The sequence below is a fragment of the Centroberyx gerrardi genome, chromosome 4, assembly GCF_048128805.1.
Source record: "Centroberyx gerrardi isolate f3 chromosome 4, fCenGer3.hap1.cur.20231027, whole genome shotgun sequence".
NCBI classification, from domain to species: domain Eukaryota; kingdom Metazoa; phylum Chordata; class Actinopteri; order Beryciformes; family Berycidae; genus Centroberyx; species Centroberyx gerrardi.
In genome coordinates this window covers 12,069,173-12,087,379 of record NC_136000.1, presented here as the reverse complement: position 1 = coordinate 12,087,379, position 18,207 = coordinate 12,069,173, and the positions used below count along the sequence as shown (strand labels likewise).

At 44.3% G+C, this 18,207-nt stretch overlaps 1 protein-coding gene across 9 annotated transcripts in view; it reads left to right on the top strand.

The window, feature by feature from the left end:
- LOC139910316 (pleckstrin homology domain-containing family A member 5-like) overlaps positions 1 to 17,221 on the top strand; it is a 78,319-nt gene extending 61,098 nt beyond the window's left edge. For 4 of the 9 annotated variants that reach the window (XM_078282968.1, XM_078282974.1, XM_078282971.1 and 1 more), the window contains 15 exons: positions 1,375 to 1,855; positions 1,970 to 2,053; positions 7,485 to 7,547; positions 7,714 to 7,794; positions 8,408 to 8,557; positions 8,727 to 8,828; positions 9,689 to 9,844; positions 11,063 to 11,183; positions 11,710 to 11,825; positions 12,941 to 13,153; positions 13,317 to 13,478; positions 14,118 to 14,251; positions 14,744 to 14,886; positions 15,271 to 15,352; positions 15,944 to 17,221. In XM_078282968.1, the coding sequence (XP_078139094.1) occupies positions 1,375 to 1,855; positions 1,970 to 2,053; positions 7,485 to 7,547; positions 7,714 to 7,794; positions 8,408 to 8,557; positions 8,727 to 8,828; positions 9,689 to 9,844; positions 11,063 to 11,183; positions 11,710 to 11,825; positions 12,941 to 13,153; positions 13,317 to 13,478; positions 14,118 to 14,251; positions 14,744 to 14,886; positions 15,271 to 15,352; positions 15,944 to 16,001 (2,146 nt within the window). In that variant the 3' untranslated portion in view covers positions 16,002 to 17,221. Of the gene's footprint in view, positions 1 to 1,374; positions 1,856 to 1,969; positions 2,054 to 7,484; positions 7,548 to 7,713; positions 7,795 to 8,407; positions 8,558 to 8,726; positions 8,829 to 9,688; positions 9,845 to 11,062; positions 11,184 to 11,709; positions 11,826 to 12,940; positions 13,154 to 13,316; positions 13,479 to 14,117; positions 14,252 to 14,743; positions 14,887 to 15,270; positions 15,371 to 15,943 lie in introns of all 9 variants that reach the window. The other 5 variants (XM_078282970.1, XM_078282969.1, XR_013504344.1 and 2 more) reach the window with 5 other exon arrangements.
- The last annotated feature ends 986 nt before the right edge of the window (positions 17,222 to 18,207 follow it).

Below are 18,207 nucleotides of genomic sequence, written 5' to 3'. Positions count from 1 at the left end.
TTGCCACCATGCGCTTATGCACTCAGAGCTTCACATCAGAATGTTTAAATCTTTAACGTGTACAGCAGTAAACAGATTTGAGGGTAAACAATAGCTGAGCAGTGCAGTGCGCAAGAGCTGCTGCCTATGGCTGACCCTGCTGAAGAGAGGAGACTCTCAAGACAAACTTTAATTGGGTCAGAATAAGCTCTCTCTTGCTCTCTCTCTCTTTTTCTCTCTCTTACTCTCTCTCACTGTCTGTCTGCCTCTCTCTCTCCCCTCTGTCCTTCTCTCTCCTTTCAGCTGTTTCAGCAGGCTCTGTTTGTCATTACTCCAACCCACTTCCCTGCCGTGGTTGCATTATATGCATGTCCTCTAGCGTGATGCTCAATTTCCATGGGGTTACATGCCTTTTTTTTAATGCTGCTGGGTTTCACAGACCAATGAGTGTTCTGGCCAGGATCTGTAAGGGAGTCTTGCTAGGATGCTCTCTCGTTGCCAGCTGCACTGACTTTGAACCCGCTGTGGAAGTAGAGCTGTTTAAAGCATTGTTGTTGCTGGAATAGTCTAATTTGTCCTGGGGGGGTTTCTTGTCTCCGTCTTATGCACTACAGACACACATACAAGCACATAAACCAGAAATGTTCACACATACGTTACTGCTTCTACATACTGCGAGAAACTTTGTTGATGGGTTGCTCTATTCTGACCGATTGTGGGCGGTGTGAGAGGCTCCGATTACATCTATGTACTGGTCCCGTGCAACTACAAAGTTTTCAACAGGCAAATCATGTCTTATTCTCTGCTTTGGTGTTGTCTTTCATAACATTGCATTATTTTGATGAGTGAACATAGCTAGCCAACAAGTGTTAATTAGGAATCAATCAAAAATGAACAGAAATAAAATCACTACGGAGCTTACCATTGACCCCCAATGATGATGGTTCCATTCTCTAAGTATCGTTTTTGAGATGTTTATTCTTGTAGTCTTTCAAATACAGAAACTTCTTGTCCATTTTGCACTTGCCAGGCAGAGTTATTGTTCATGAAACAAAATCACATCGGCCGAGTTTTCCTGGTTGCTCAGTTCTATAGGAAATGAAAGGATGATTTGTCAATCGAATTGCTTGGAGTGTGGATGCATGGTTAGTGAGAAATAATCTATCCTGAACCTGCACCTGAACAGAGCATCTCTGCCACTCATTTGCCTTTGTGATGTGTGGCAGTCTGCTCTACTCCCACCCCTCCCACTCCTTGGTGTTTAATGGCCATTAATAAGTGTTTTTTATAATGGGATTCCAGTTAAAGAGGTTGTCTGTGTGAACCACGGGAATATGAATGATCTCTTAAGCTCCTTATTAATCATAAAGCTTTATGCTTTTTCCTCCTCCCCAGCATCATGTCATACCAGACTCTGCCCAGGAACATGCCAAGCCACCGGACACCCTTTATTCCTCACTATGGCGATGGCTACCGCACCATGCCCAGGAATAGCATGGCGCAGCGGGACAGCATCTGTAGCATGTCCCCCTCGATGTACGACCAGGCCCTGGGCCCCTTGCCGACCGACAAACGCCGCTCCATGCGGGACGACACCATGTGGCAGCTGTACGAATGGCAGCAGAGACAGGCCTACACCAGGCAGCCGGGGCTCTACGGCAACATGCCCAGCCCCAAGACCATGATCAACCTGTCGGAGCACGCTGCGCCGAGCCACTCCATCCCCCCCTCGCCCTCCCACGGCTCCCTGTCCATGTACGGCGGCTACTCTCCGCTCCGATCCTACAACATGAACAGCGCCCGCTCTGAGGTATCCTCTCCCATTTACCGCGGGGACATGAGCATTGACAGGCGGCACAGGCCACACATCACCAAGGTGAGTTCAGACAAACTCCTTAGTGTTAACTTATTCGGAAGCTCACTCAGAATGATTATATTATGGTGATCTATAGACATGCAGATTTTGATTCTTATTCTCTCTGTTCTGCAGTATGCCTACCCACCTGACAGGAGGTCTATGCCTGCAGGGATCCCTGTCCAGACTATCACTGCCCAGTCTCTACAAGGCAAAACGGTAAGCACCCCTCCCAGCCCTCCCCCTCTCTCTCTCAACTGCTGCTCCTTGGTTTAGATGCTCATATGGATTTCTGTAATACACCACCCTGTAATTTCATGCTTGGGTTCCGCACACTTTTCCATTCGAGTCTAATTGGGCTTCTTTGAAAGACAGGGCAATTTTCATAATAACACCCCCTCCCCTCCCTTTTTCCCCACAATCTCTTTCTGTCCTTCATTTCCTTCCAAGAGGACATTGTGACAGAATCTTTAGTGACAGATTTAGGCAGAACTCAGATGTATGTTCCAAGCGGTAGGATTTAGGATATGTTCACTTCAGGAGCTCCTTAGACTTGCTACACATCAGTGAAGACTTAAAAACCCTGTCACTCACAACTCACTAAGCCAGATCAGGCTTTTCTGTCACAGCTGTACACAGTACTATGTCCTCGTGGAGCTGGGAAAGTGTGAAATGGATGCTGTAATAAATGCTAGACTATTCCTCTGTCTTGAGTGGACATGTAGAAAGTGCATGCTGCCTCGGATAATTCCATTGTCCCCGAGCTGCATGAGAACTCAGTACCTCGATACAGCAACGGTTCACCTATAAGGAACCCAGTACCACTAAATCTCCTGTCCTGGTGTGTTCTCTCCTATCCTCTCCCACTCCCCCTGCGGCGTGTCCTTGTTTCCTTGTGGCTGTGTGTCTCTCCCTCCCTCCCTCCCTCCCTCCCTCCCTCCCATGCAGCCGGAGGAGCTGACTCTGCTGCTGATAAAGCTGCGGCGGCAGCAGGCAGAGCTAAACAGTATCCGGGAGCACACTGTAGCACAGCTTATGCAACTAAACATCGATGGCAACAGCCCAAAGGTCAGGCCCCCAGAGGTCCCCCTGCAGGCGTGTGTGTGTTTGTGTGTTGTGCGTGCCATCTTTACCCGCTTCCGTCATCCATCTCGATCCAAAGGAATTTTTTGGGGTCATTTCACACATGGCAGATTTGGGGAGGAAAGGCGCTGCGGTAGTTATGCTGACAAAAGGCATTTTCCTCATCTAGGATTGTGCTTTGGCTTGATGTTGTCTATTCATCATACTTGAGGATCAGCTACTTTGGGTGTCAACTTTTCCCAAAACACTTAATATGTCTGGTGACACAAGTAGACTTCTTTTACAACTTGCATCAGACTTTATGGAATTCATTAGCTCATTACAGTTGAGCTATTTCTTTAGTGAGTACAGTCGGGCAGGCAGTTGATTGAGGCATCTTACTCTCCTGAAGAATCCAGGCAGATGTTAGCCGGAAATGAAATGTCCAACTTAAAGCTATTGGCGATCTAAGGAGGCTTAGCGCACTGGCGTACGTAAATGTTAATTCAGGATTTTTGCCTTAAGTCTCCTCTAAGACGTCAGACTACAGATTTGACCATTACTGATGTAGGTCAACTAGACTTGAGGTGGAGAATGTTTGGGGTTGAGGGATTTATAGTGTCACAACATTAACTGGCAGCATGTAAATACTTTAACACTATTCTTTTGCTTCTTTACAATTTCCTTTTTAATATCGCCCACGACCCATGAAGTCATCATGTACCAACCGTTCAATACAGTACAGCCAGAGATGATTGCCTTGAGTTGACTGTGTAGTCCGGTGAAGTAGTATAATTGATTAACGATCCCTAAGTGGTTTATTCAGCAACATTTCAACTTATTTTCATCAGGTATACAGTCATATGAGGTCAAAACATTGCTAAATAAACCGCTAGCATTAATACTGCATCCGGGTATCATTTTGATTTCATTGTCTTGCTTTGTTTCTTGCCTGCGCCTGGTCAGGATTATGGGTGTGCACACACAAAAGTGTCTATTTGGCAATTATGGAGGTCCAGTCTTCCATGTCCAATAGTCCACTCTTACACAGTACGTCTGAGACCTGACATGTTTGCCTCACCTTGACTGGTCCTGCCTTCTTCTCTGCCTGGTTAATCTTATGTGCGCATGGCATGCTGGTGTGTGTGTGTGTGTGTGTGTGTGTGTGTGTGTTTAAGAGAGGGAGAGAGAGAGAATGACTTCCTCTCCTTTGCCTTACTCTCCTCTTGCCTTTTCTCTCCTCTGCTCTCTGCTGCTGATGCTAGAACGACATTCTCTCCCATCACCTCCAAAGGAACCTCATGTATTTGGACAACCAGGTGGGGTAATGCATGGCCCTGTCTAACTCCTGTCATTAACCAAACTAATTTCAGGCTTTGCTGTTCTGTTTGACTTTTGGAGGTCAAGACTGTCCGTTGAAAGCTTTTTTGTTTTTCCTGTTTGATATCTAGCAAGGTTATCATTCATTAGTTTGACTTTATACCTGAAAATTTGTCTGCTGCACCAACTGCTAACAGGTATCATCTCATTCTGTAAGTTAGTCATCAGTGTAACAGCAGTGTAGTGAAGTGCTGTGGTGTGCTGCACAGAGTTCTCAAGGGCATTAACAAAAGTGCTTTTCTGATAACAATTACAGGGATGAGACTTTTTTATTTTTTTCATTTTACCATATGTCTTTCATGTTTAAAAGAGCTAGTCTCAGACTTATGTAAGCATTGAGAAATATGTAATATTTCTCCTCACTCAGAATAAAATGAAGAGGCTTAACATTTACCATGTGCCACTACGCACATAGAAGCGATAGTGCTTGGTACATCTGCACCATTATGATACATCAGGCTCTAAAGGGAGCTTTCCACTGCTGATTAGTAATCGTCTTAGAGCTTGATAGTAGAATGTCTTTCTGATCCTATTTGTAAGCATCTCTTTGGGCTTTTTGTTGCTATATCCATTCCTGTCCACTCTGGATGCAAGTGTTTGTTTGAGTCTGCTTTATGAGAGAGAGAGAGCAAGTGAGGTGTAACAACATTGACAGTGTTGTCTCTTAAATGAAGCACCGCTATAAACTGACACTTGCCATATTGCTCCTCTCCACATTGAACTAGATGAAGGAAAATGACCCATTAATCGTCATGACTCACACTTTGATTGAGAACTCTGCCCCAAGGCCTCAACTTTACCAGCAAGTAAGGCCAGCCAAAGGCTTTGCTCTTCCTCATACTGTCCAGTTGCTGTTGTTTTTGGTCCGTTCTGCAATGCTCCTCCTCTGGTGTCCAAGTCCTCATGGCATCTCAAGATCAATCTCCCTGTATTGTTTGTATTGCCAACACCTCTTCATCCATTGCTTTTGACTTGTCTCCTCTTCTTGTGGGAAGTCATACCAATGTGGGCATGGCTTGTAAAGAGTAGTATGATGTGTATGCTTCACTGTCCAGTTAAATCCCTTCCTCACTGTCAGGTTTGTGTGTGCGGGCTGGATACACTTTATTCCCTGGTTACTGCTCTTTTAGAAAACACTCACAAGCTTTGGAGGTAACCTAGCTAGCTGTGGGACTAGCCTAAATTAATAGCACAAGCAAAAGCTATGATTGCACGCAGATTGTCGAAGTAGGCGATGCCACTTGTCTTTACTCTTGTTTTCTCTTGTGCCTTAACTAGAGGAGGTTGCAGTGTGTGATTCTTCATAACCCTGTGCAGAATGCCTTCCTTCTCATTAGCCAAGCCACCCGGAGTTGGCAGGAGGACTCTAATTGGTGTGACTTAATTCTGTGTTGCCAGACTTGTCACTCCTCCTGTAGAGCACAGCTCAGTTCATTATCCAAGTACTATTTTTTTTTTTTCTGTGAAAAAATGAAGTGTCCTATCTAAAGTCAGCAGGGGATTGTTTTTAATGGCGTGACATAGAGGAGGCTGACTTTCACTTTTAGCATCCCTGTTTTAGTATCGGGAGGCCTAAATATTCCACCATCTTAAAGCAGATATCCATGCCAACTTACAATACAGACACCAGCTACAGTTCAGTTGGAGCCACGCAGTGTTGCCTTGTTTATTTGCGTCCAGTCAGTCAGATATTGAGACTCTTAAGACAGTAGGATTTAGGGGTTTAAGATTAAACAAACCGGACCTGAGCATACTCTGCGATGTAGGAGTCTGTGCTGATAAGTATGCTACGGAGGTTTCTTGGTACACAGAGACAGCTGCTTTCTAGGTCTACTCTCTCTAACTCTTACCTGTCTACATTTCTCTCCCCACTCCCTCTTGTCATTCTGCTGATGGAGGGGATAAAGAGGGCCCAGCTTGCGTGTGACGATTGCTGTGACATCACTCTGCCACTTTTGACACCGCCTCTGGAGGTGTAAAAGTGCTGCCGGCTGCCCCCCACCCACCCCCACCCCTCCACCTCATTGGCATACCAGCCCAGCAACAGCTGCATTCCCACCTGTTCAGCTGCCAGAAGTCTGTCTCCCTCCTCCCCCACGTCACTCTAGTCCACACCACACTGAAGCTCCCTGAGCTGTGGGAGAGCCTGCATGTTCTGTGTGGAATGCCACCTGGTTCACAGGTCCCACCTGCTTTAACTGTGCTGTGTAGTTCAACTGAGCAAAAAAGGTGTTCAGAAGAGAATTTGTGTGTCTGTGTGCAGGTTTGGGTATCAAACCTATAGTATGTTTTTAGATTTAGAAGAGTGGGTGAATGATGAAGCATTATTTCATGAATGCATTGTCTGGAAACATGGAATCCAATGCAGTTGAAATAACTCCCCCTGCTTTTAGCAGTGTGGCTTTTTATTTCTTAAAAATAAGTAGAGGAATATAATATACGAGTAAAGAAGGCTGTGTTTTCTTGGTGACTTGGAGCTACATTTATGCAGGCCTAAAGGAGTATAGACTAGTTTAGACTAGGCCGTTTTTCAAATACAACTGCAGTGCAGTCTGACATTAGCATGCTAAAGCAGTCATTAGGGCTGCCTGTGTTATTTAGGTCAGTATTTTGGCCTGGATTACTAACTAAACTAAGACTAACAACATTTTTTCTGAACATTATAAGGTATGTTAAAATTCACTAAGGTGGTCTGTGGTTAGTTTGTCAATCTGGGATTATTTTTAAGTAATATTGCAGTTTTACTAGACACAAACACACACACACTGAAGTTGACCACAGTTACCAGACAGGCAGATTCCTTGGACCACTTAGCTGTGCAAAGCATGTGCTGGAGAACAACACAACCGCTGGGCACAGCCAATGTCCTGATACTGGAGTTTAGTAAGCAAGATTGTTTTACATGCCTTCCCCTTGCACTGCCAATAAAACCACTACATTGTGCTGATGGAGACAAATGATTGTGGATGTTGAAATGCGAGGCACCAGAACCATCAGAATAGAGCCTATGTTTAGTCTGGCTGCTCTCCGACTGTTGGTTTGCTAACTTAGTTTGTCTGATTCAGTGGAAATATGAGTTCCAACCCAAGGACAAATCCCCTGGCTCTGTGAGACAGCCTTGTCATGACACTGCATTAGATCTCCTGATTCTAATGTGTATGTGCATATTTGGTGTCTCTGTCCTGACATTATCTGTCTCTCTCCCCAGTTGAGTCCAGAGGACTACAGAGAGCATGCTTACATGTGCAGGCCGGAAGAGGTGGACATTGATGTAAGTCCAGTGTTGCACTGTTTTTATGACATGATGCTCTATTCAACTATATACTTTATACTGCTTCTTCTGTTGTGATCCCTTACAAGGAAGCTGAAGATACAGGTATGCTGGTATCTGATCCTAAGGTCAATGGAGGCATGACTCTTTATTTTGTTCTCTTCAGGCCAAACTTAGCAGGTTGTGTGAGCAGGAAAAGGTAGTGGGGACACAGGAGGACAAACTTCAGCAGCTGCACAGAGAGAAGGTAACCAAACACCATTGCACTTCACATCATCAGCACTTACCTTACAAAAATCACTGCTCTAGATATATACAAAGAGGTGGGGCTAAGTGGAAAAATGAGAAGGAAAAAAAAAACACATTTGTGTGGTACATGCTCCTCCCTGCTTGTTGATTCCCATCCAAACCACTTCCATTTAAATTGTTGGTAGGCCAAATATAGCTTGAGTTTAGTTTATGGGCACAAATGATAAAAACACTGAAAAAGAAGAGAGAGGAAAAATACAAACTGAAAATTAACATCTATATTGTATTCTTGTTTGCCTGTTATGATGCTTAGCCATGTCATCTTAAACATATTTACTATGTCCACTGTCAGCAGAGTGTAAAATGGTATTACCAACTTTGGATACAAGCATACAGTAAAAAGACTGTATTGCTAGCAAGTTAGATGTTCCCTGCAAATACATGGCGCCATGGATGGCTTGGGTTTATCTATGTACTTTTAACATAATCTATTACTGCGGTCACTAAAGTTATCTTATCTAGGTGGTAATGATGACATATTACATGTTCATGCTGTGTGTGTGTGTGTGTGTGTGTGTGTAATGTTGTGTACTTAATGTGTGTTTCTCCAGCACACCCTGGAGACGGCACTGCTGTCAGCCAGTCAGGAGATAGAGATGGGCTCTGATAACCCGGCTGCCATGCAGAGTGTCATCCAGCAGAGAGACGTACTGCAGAGTGGCCTGCTCAGCACCTGCAGAGAACTCTCCAGAGTCACCACTGTGAGACACACACACACACACACACACACACACACACACACACACACACACACAAACACACACACCACAGACACTCTAGTTATCTTTCTTCTGACATGCTAGGGAAACCAGAGCTGGTGTTCATGTTGATATGACAATGCGATTCAAGTGTTTCTCTATCCCCCACCAGGAGTTGGAGCGGTCGTGGAGTGAGTATGACAAGCTGGAAGGAGATGTGACTCTGGCCAAGAACAACCTGCTGGAGCAGCTAGAAGCCCTGGGAAGCCCTCAGGTAGGATCAGTCTTTCGAACTAGAGCTGCACTGCTTTGATCTTGCAAACACTAACACTGGCATGGTATGATAGTCTGTCTTTGGTTGAAGTACATATAGAGCTTCAAAGTAAGCAGAAAATGCAGAAGATTCCCATGAACATCCAGTCAACCTTTTTGTCGGCACACATTTGGGAAGAACTTGAGTCAATTTCTTGGCTCTAATGCTTTAACTGTATTGCAGAGTGATGTAACAGAGAGATCAAGGCAACATGGGGAGTGATTGATGATTGATGATAGGGGAGGTCTTAATTAAATCTGTCTTTTATCTTGCCATTCAACATGAGAGAAGTGTAGAGATAGAGAGAGAAAGTGTTCTAACTTTTATTCCTGGTGGAGCCTGAGTCAGAGTCCAGGCTAATTCAGGCTGAGAGGGAAGTCAGAGGGCCAGCAGGGAGCCTGGGCAGCCTCAACCTGAGTGCCCTTCACACACAGACAAACCCGTCATCAGGAGGGAGGGGATAATTACCTGGCCTTTTGTCTCGCTCTCTCTTTCTCTCTCTTGTTCTCCTGCGCTCCCTCTCTCCCTCTTTCTTCCGCTCTCTCTCTCCTCATCTCTCCTCTCTGCTGCCATGGCCCTAATGCCTTTCTCACACAGGAGCTTGTCCAGGTCCAGGCATGACTGCACAGCTCAATAGATCCATTACTCTCCCCTCTCACTATTGCACTTTCTTGTGTCTTTCATTTTCTTCCCTCATCTTACCTTCTGCCTTTTGCTCACCCCTTTACATTGTTAGCCCTGGAGCTCAACATTAAATGTTCAACAGCACACAGTTGATTTGTGGATGTGTGCATAATATCTTTTTATCTGTGCGCATCCAGACAGAGCCTCCCAGCCAGCAGCATGTTCACATTCAGAAAGAGCTGTGGAGGATCCAGGATGTGATGGAAGCCCTCAGTAAACACAAAGCCCAGAGGAATGCTGATGGTACGAGCTTCTACGGATCCAAACCCATCTCCAACAAGCACAAAAACGAGGTGAGGCATCACTCACAGAACAAAAAACATTATAGATACTGTTGGTCATACAGTTCTCTTTACCCAGACCTGTTTTAGTTGTCTTGATGGTGATCGCGTTGTGTTAGAGCTGTCGGCCCTGCACATGTGCAGTATGTGTGGTGGTATCTGAGTGGATGTGTCAGTCACCTTGTAGCAGGCTGTGAAGCTGTCCCTGGCTAATCGGCTGTTTGCCCAGCCAGCGGGCCGACCCTGTACCAGATGGCTGTTGCCCTGAGCGGGCATGGTGGTGCCATGTGTCACCTTGCCTCCTGTCCTGTCCTGTCATGCCCTGTATGATCCCCAGGAGGAGGACTCGGTACCCCCACGGCCGCCCCTACCGCAGTCCTACGAGCCCAACCCCCCCGCAGTGCCCCCCCTGCCCTCCCATGCTGGCGTGCGCCCTTCATCACTCCACAGGCCGGAGGACAGGAAGGCCAGTCAAAGGAATGGCACGCACAGCGTAAGCCTGTTGACCTGCTGACCCCACGGTCAACCTCGCCCTCAGCTCTGTCATCACTCGTCATCGCCCACTGTGATCGTTTTCACTTTCATTTTGATGGACGTCTCATGTCTGTTGGATTGTTTTTGGTTGGATTATACCCCTACATTTAGTTGATGTTGCACCTCCATCATACATTTGGTTCAACAGCTAGTTTGATGAAGCCTCATCTGCAAATTACTTTATTTTGTATTTTTTTGCTCCGAAAGGTCCTGTTTTCTCTTTTTTTGTGCTGAAATGTCTTGTTTTCCCTTTTTGTATGTTGAAAGGTATTGTTATTTTAGAGGTTGATTCTGTTTCCTAGCAGCTTTTGTTGTGCCCTGTCCTTGCTTACAAAGCCATTTTAGTTGAATTTGAATGTATGTGCTTGCTGCTTATTTTTTAATTTCGCTGTATTGCTGTGTGATTTGAACTGAAATGGTGTGGAGAGTTCTTGTCCAAACTGCGATATCCATTTATCTGTCATTATCTCTAAAAATATCCAGTCTGTAAAAGTTTTTGTCAACCAAGGACAAGTTATTCCCTCTATGTTATCTTTTACAAAATAACCACTATTCATGCTACCAGCTATTCTGTAAGACAAATTTAACTTTTTTCAAATGCTGGATACCTCCGTTTGGAACCAAACTCTTCAGTCATAACTGTAAAGCAAAGCCATACTGCATGTGTGCTGAAGTCTGTCTTTCTCTCCTCCGCAGGGCCCAGACTATAGGCTGTATAAGAGTGAACCAGAGCTCACCACCGTAGCTGAAGTGGATGAGAGCAATGGGGAGGACAGATCTGAACACACATCTGAGAGAGATCCCTCCGGAAACAAAGGTACATATACAATACTATACAAGTATCATGACACCAAGAAGCATTAGAAGACTGCACCAAAGAATACTGAAAAACTACTTGATAACTGTCATTGGATGTTTGGAGTTAATAAATAAATGCTGAGATATGCAACAGATGCACCTCCTCTTGTAACCCTTTCTGGCTGGGTGCTCTGCTACAGTCAAAATGTCACGACAAAGCAGTGGAAAACATAGGGTAGCAGCACTCAAAAAATATTAAAAACGGTGATATATTTAAGACAGTGAAGGTGCTGTCTATATGCACTAGGAATTTTTATACTAATGATACCGTGATGCTTCAGAATCTTTGGTATCAGAGGCAGATTAAAGGTTTTCTGTCAATATACTTTGGTTGTATTTTAGTATTGTGCAACGTTAGTACACATAACAGTATCTGTCGTAAAACAGATGTATTACTCCTGATTGAATAGCTGTTACATGTAGTACAAAAACAGGTGAGTTGTGTGCCATGGCACACTGACCTCTTGTCCCTCTTGCCTGCCCAGGGATGTCCTACCCAGTGGGAATCGTCCCGCCCAGGACCAAGTCCCCGATGCCTGAGTCCTCCTCCATAGCTTCATACGTTACCCTTAGGAAGGGCAGGAAGCCTGACCCCAGGACGGTGAGTACCAGCTTTCAGTCCTCACTGCTCTGGTGTAGACCTCAGCCTAATAGTCACTGCAAATAATTCTTAGCATTTGTGTTAACCTTTTGGAGTATCAGATGGATTATTTTTACCACATCATATAGTGTCAGCAGTTGTCAAGTGACAGAATTGCAGACTTTAAAATAGGCAAAACTTTCTGGCAGTTACTGTCCTATGTGGCAAACGCCACCCATCTCTTACTCCAAGCAGGTAAAAACAAATGTTAAGAATTCTTTACAAAAACTTTTTGACTCATGTCTGTTCTGCTGTGCCCTGCTTGCCATCTTATTACTGCCACTGCTCATTAAGAGTCCCATGTGGGCAGCAGTGAAGTGGCCACCACTTGAGTGTCTAGAGTGACTGAAGCGTTCACTCCACCCTTAATGGGCTGTTTTGTTTATCAGGCTGTTTGTTGAGAGCTGACATGTGGCAGTGGAAGCCACTCATACTGTGGCCAGGGTGTGACTCATTCTCTCCCAAAAGGGCTACAGTCAAATAAACGCCAAGCCTGATTTATACACAGTTTCCAGCCCCAGACACTCACAACTTTAATCTACTAACCATGTTATTACGGCACCACACTGTAGGGTGGTGCCCTAATAGAGGCAAACACAGGCATACACACAGTCCTCCCTGCAGGCTGTGGTCTACTTTAGCCACATAGCCTGTGGTGGTAGGAGATTGTGTCACAAGCCTGTAGAGTTCAGCTTAGGCCCTAGGATACTAGCCTCCTGAACAATCCGGACAGTGGGAGCTGCCTTTCCTCAGGCTCTGGACAGGATCCAGATCTGCCAGCCCCTCCAGCATGGCACAGACCTGAGAGTGAACAACTTCTCCCCAGTTCAGTTCACATCATTAGCCTCTCCTTCTCAGGCATTAACAGGCCCTCAGTCTCTCTGGGTGCACCCATGTGTGCCAGCAAGAGCGTGTAAGTGCACAGCAGTCAGGTTATTTCTGTATGTGTGTGCGCGTGTGTGCATTTTGGTTCAGAGAGAGTGAACATTAAGTCTATCCATGCGTGTGTTTGCCTGTGTTTCTGTGTCCCTCTGTGCTCTGCATGTGTGCATATGGTCGTCCTCTCCGGCTAACAGGAGCGTCCACGCAGTGCGGTGGAGCAGCAGCTGTGTGCTGCGGAGAGCGGCCGGCCCAGGATGAGCGTGGAGGAGCAGCTGGAGAGGATCCGCCGCCACCAGCAGGGGACGCTCAGGGAGAAGAAGAAAGGCCTCAGTGTCCTGGGCAGCCAGGAGAACACACCCTCCCGCAGCCCCTCGTTCACTAAAGAAAACCCCTTCCGCAGCATGCAGGTATGGGGGAGTGACACATGCAGACGTAGACAGACTGCATACATCAGGGCTCATAATGTTGACACACTAAGGAAGCAATGAATTGAACAGGCTGAAATCTAAATCCTGATATTGTGTGTGTAATCCAGTCTGTGTGTGTATTTCTGTCTTGTGTGTTTTGTAGTCCCAAATGAGGCGCAGAGATGAGGTGATGAGCAGTGACATCCTGGAGCTGGAGGCCTCTCTGAGGCAGCAGGAGGTGGTGAGGGAGCAGGAGACGCCCGCTGAGGAGATTGCTCGTCTCAAAGAAGCTTCGCAGACAGAACAATTCAACATGGACCGAGAGGTAGGGCACAGTAGCTGCCTGGCTGTCTTACTCACCACACAGAGTGGTCAGAAAAAGTGACTGCTAGTATTGCCACGTACATACAATTTTGAAATGGTTACCAACACCAGAGTAAGTATCATGGTTTTGATACCACAGCATAAACTATATGTATCAAAACTGAAGCAGAATAATTAAAAAAAACTTAGAAATAACATAATAGTTAACATAATACATTTTGTTTTATATAGTTGAAAGCTAGAAAATATGATGTGAAGCACTGTGATACATGAAGCTGTTCTGAAAAATTCTGGTATTGAACTGGTTCTCAAATTAAATTACCATGGTGCTTTACCACTATTGATACACAGTGCAACACCCCTGGGTACCTATCTCACTTATTAGGCACATATATAGGAAAAGTTGGGCTGGATGTCTCACCCACGCAACAGAGAGGTAGCTGAAAGACTGGCTGGGTTGTTGACTAGACTGAGCAGCACAGGAGAATAATATAAATTTGTTTCTCATTTGATAGGTAGATTTTGAAAATGAATTTGCAAATGCATGCTACTCCCCTTGGATATTAGCCAGATAAAGAGCCTCTACATGTTTCTGTGCGCCACCTTGCCTTTGACAGGCTACTTCTCTCTTTCTCTGTAGCTCTCTGTGCCTGAGAAAGTGCTGATTCCTGAGCGTTACGTAGAGTCAGACCCAGAGGAGGCACTGAGTCCTGAGCAGGAGGCTGACAAGCAGAGGAAAGTGGACCGCATCAAAGCCCTCATAGCCAAAAACAGGTAAACACACCACCAGGGCCTGTCTGCACCAATAAAGTGACCGCTTGGGCTCCTTATCACAGGCACGGTCAGCCCCCGATTGATAAGGATCCTCTGTGAAAGGGCATTCTTTGCAGGTGGGCAGTGTTGATATTTCCCAGCAGACAGCATGCATGACATACTTTCCGTAAGGACTAAAGAGAGGTGGGGAGAGGGGTAAGTTGGGGGTCGTAGCAGGACATCACCAGAGACAGCTTAAAAGGAGCCACAATGCTTGCCTGCTCTTTTCATGCAGATCAGATGTGCAGAAACCTCCATGTGCATCTCTCCCCACTACAGCGACATTTCATTCTAAATGTCAGCCCTCTGGAATTGATTTAAAAGAGATATTTTGTGTCTGTCCTGGGGTAATTGTGTATATGCCGACGCTGTGCTTACAATTTGTTCAATCTATTGCACAGACCAAATTGTCCGTGTATGTGTATGATTGTGTGTGTGTGTGCTTGGTCCCAGCATGCAGACTGTGCTTCCTAGTATGGCTCTAAGCCCAGAGGAGGAGGCTGAGGAGGAGGCTACGGTACAGGAGAAGGAGAAGATGATTAATATCTCCTATGAGCTGGCAGCAGAGGCCTCCAAACGCAGCAAGCTGGTAGCAGGTACACCTCTAGAGAGAGAAGAAGGGAGGGGGGGGCAGTGAAATAGCATCAAAACAATACATTTGATAAAACAAAAGCTAGAGGATGGCTTTTTTTTTTAAGCACTACTTTCTATTGTGGGGTCTAGTTGGCTCTGCTTATCCACAATATCATCAAACTGCTGCTACTTCCATTTATGTGCATGTGGTCAGTCGTTTATCACAATCCTACTCACTGTCATCTCAGTCTCTTAATTTGATTAATCTCAGTAATTATTTTTTGTGTAGTCTGCTAGGCTATTTAGTCGCTTAGTAGCTACTGACAATTAGTTTTTGCCATTTTGTCTGCATTCGTATTTATGTGTGTCTGTGTGTGTGTCCAATATGTTGCTCTGTATCGTTGCAGTGAAAAGCCTGTCGTCCTCATCCCCACCCCATCCACAATCTCCTAACACACCCCCCCAGCTCACTGACGGGTCTCACTTCATGTGTGTGTAGTAGCACCAGTAAGAGTCTTCATCAACCTGTTTTGTCTATACTCACAATGCTAAAGTATTCTCAGTGTCAGGATTTTTAGTCTCGGGGGAGAAAAGATACATGAGAATAAAGAGATTGATATTTTGATGCCATTTCATTACTTCTCTCTGGTACAAGGGTTCTTACAAAGGTCTGGAAAAAATTGAAAATTAATTTGATAAGTCTTAAAGTAATGCAATTGGACAAAAAAGGAAAGGTTATGAAAAAGTATGGGAAAAACTGTTCAGTCCTGGTTATGCATTCTATGTAGCTGTAGACCCACCATTATTTCACATTTTGTGATATTTGTTATTGTGAAGGATAATCTATAAAGTGATCCAGATGACAGTTATATTGCCCAACCATGTTAGCATAACCTATTTATCTGACCAAATTCTTCTAATCCAGTTATGAAGTTAATGTCTGGATAAAGTTTGGGCCTTTTGAAATGGAGAGTGTATGGGAACCCCGAGGTATCTATCTAGTGTCCTCTCATATATTGACTGTTGTGGAGTGTTATTTGACCTTTGCCCTCCTGATTGAATCTCTGCCTCTCTCTGTAGCCCAGGCTCTGGCCTCAGTGAAAACTTACACGTGAAGGAAACGGCAGTGGAGGTATAAAGATGCCCAGCTGCCATGAAGACTTCCCCAAGAACATCAGCACAAAGCCAAGGCCTACAGAGAGACAGAGAGACAGAGAGACAGAGAGAGAGAGAGAGAGAGAGAGAGACCTACCACACCACACTCTGGGGCCTTACCTCCACCTTCTGTATGCCTCACTGTGACTGACATCTTATGCTCCTGTGCCACCAACAACACTTCCTCTGTGACGTTCGCCCGTGATTGCCACTCTCCGGGACGTCACACACTCGTATCGCTCTCCTCAACTTGGCAGCAGCGAGACAATAAGGCTTTGATACTGTTGTCATTGCAGTTCCATTTTCATTATTTACAAGGTTTTTAAGTTCATTTTCATTATTTATAAGGTTTTTAAGTTCTTTTGTGTGTGTGTGTGTGTGTGTGTGTGTGTGTGTGTGTGTGTGTGTGTGTGTATGAACAAATGAACTGAGCTCTGATGTGAGCGTACAGGCCTGTATATACACAGTCCACTGACATGAAGTTTCCTTTATCATTGCAACAGGCCATGCCAAATTTTCCGTTCTTATTGGAACGCCTGTTCAATAGGGTTTTAAAAACATGTTTTCACATCATTTTAGTTCGGCTGAATCCTTTTTAACTCACCCAAGTTCTGTTTTTATCACACATCAGTCATTAGCACCACCTTACTATTCATAGTTTGCCATTTAGTGTAAAGAACTTGTTTATGTAAAAGATGAGTATATATGAAATATAATTCATTTATAATTCAAGGAGGTGCCACTTTATTGCTGCAGATTAATTTGTAATTGTTCTTTTTTTCTGGGTTGTAATTATTTAAACATCCGATCTTCTGCAGTCCCTGTCGCATCGTTGCCGACACACATGTGAATGTTTTGGCTTCAGACATGCTATACTGTTTTTTTCTATTGCTGAGAGATATATTTAAACTGAGAAGGAATTTTTTCAGAGTTTGGTTCTATTTTATGACTTGTTGGTTCAAGGTCCTGGAACTGAAAAAGGAATAGCACATGTAAAAAGCAATAAGGAAGTTTGTGGATCCAGAATGAATTGTGTTGTTTTTTTTTGTTTGTGTACAAAATGTAATTACCAGAGGTTCACTGTGTATATATTGTACATGGTACACAGCAGGATGGGAGGATGTATCCATATGGTTACATACTAGACTCGATATGCAAATGTTCATATCCCATCTGTTTTATATCATGTTAAATAAATGTTGCTGTTCTTACTGAGTGGTTTGTGTGTTTTGTTTGGTGTACTTTGAAAAAAAAAAAAAAAACCCATTTCATAGAAAATAATCAAAATGGTAGTGGACCATTGAGGGTACAGCCAGTCACATAAGAGTTCAGCAGTATGAGGAGTGTGGGGGAGTTGTATTCAGAGTGAAAAAAATACAGTGACATTAATTGAGGATAAAATAATTTGTGACCCAGCATGGAAAAACAGAGACATTGTGGGAAATAGTTTTGCTTTTCCTAGATTATTGATCTTTGCATTCAGGTCTTTCAAATATCAGGGGACAATAAATCATTTTGTTTGAATTATGAACTACTGAATCAAAAATGCTTTTCAATCACAACATTTCATGATATAAAATAGGTCTCCTGTACAGTTAGATGAACGTGGGTTCATGGCGTCTGCTCAGATTTTATCAGATTTGACTGGCCCTTACTAGGGTCGGGATAGTAGACAGCGTGTTTAAAGCTAAAGCTATGGCTCCATCTTGCGGTCATTATTGTGCTACTGCAATCCCTACATTACATATAACTTAACATTGTTGTATTTTGCCATATTGTTATAATATTGCCATTGCAGTCCATGAAATATATTCTTATTCATAAAAGAATGGCAAAATGGTAAAACCATGCGTATATGGAGGATCATATTATATCATATTATATCCTATATTATATATTATGTCCTCCATGTGTTTATGCGTGCATGGTTATGAGTACTTGTAATAATATATAAATAAATAATAAATACATAAAATAATAAATAAATAGTAATTGTTTTTCTTGTCGAGGACCCCCACACCGATAGGTTTGGACTAGATACGTCATTTAACTAATCTTGATTTTGCTGGGGACCCCCGGAGGTCCCCGGACCCCAGTTTGGGAACCACAGCCCTACTAGTAAACACTGGCTCCGCTCGTAAAAGCCAAGCTGTGTGATTTCGGGAACACGTGGAAAGCCCAAATACCAA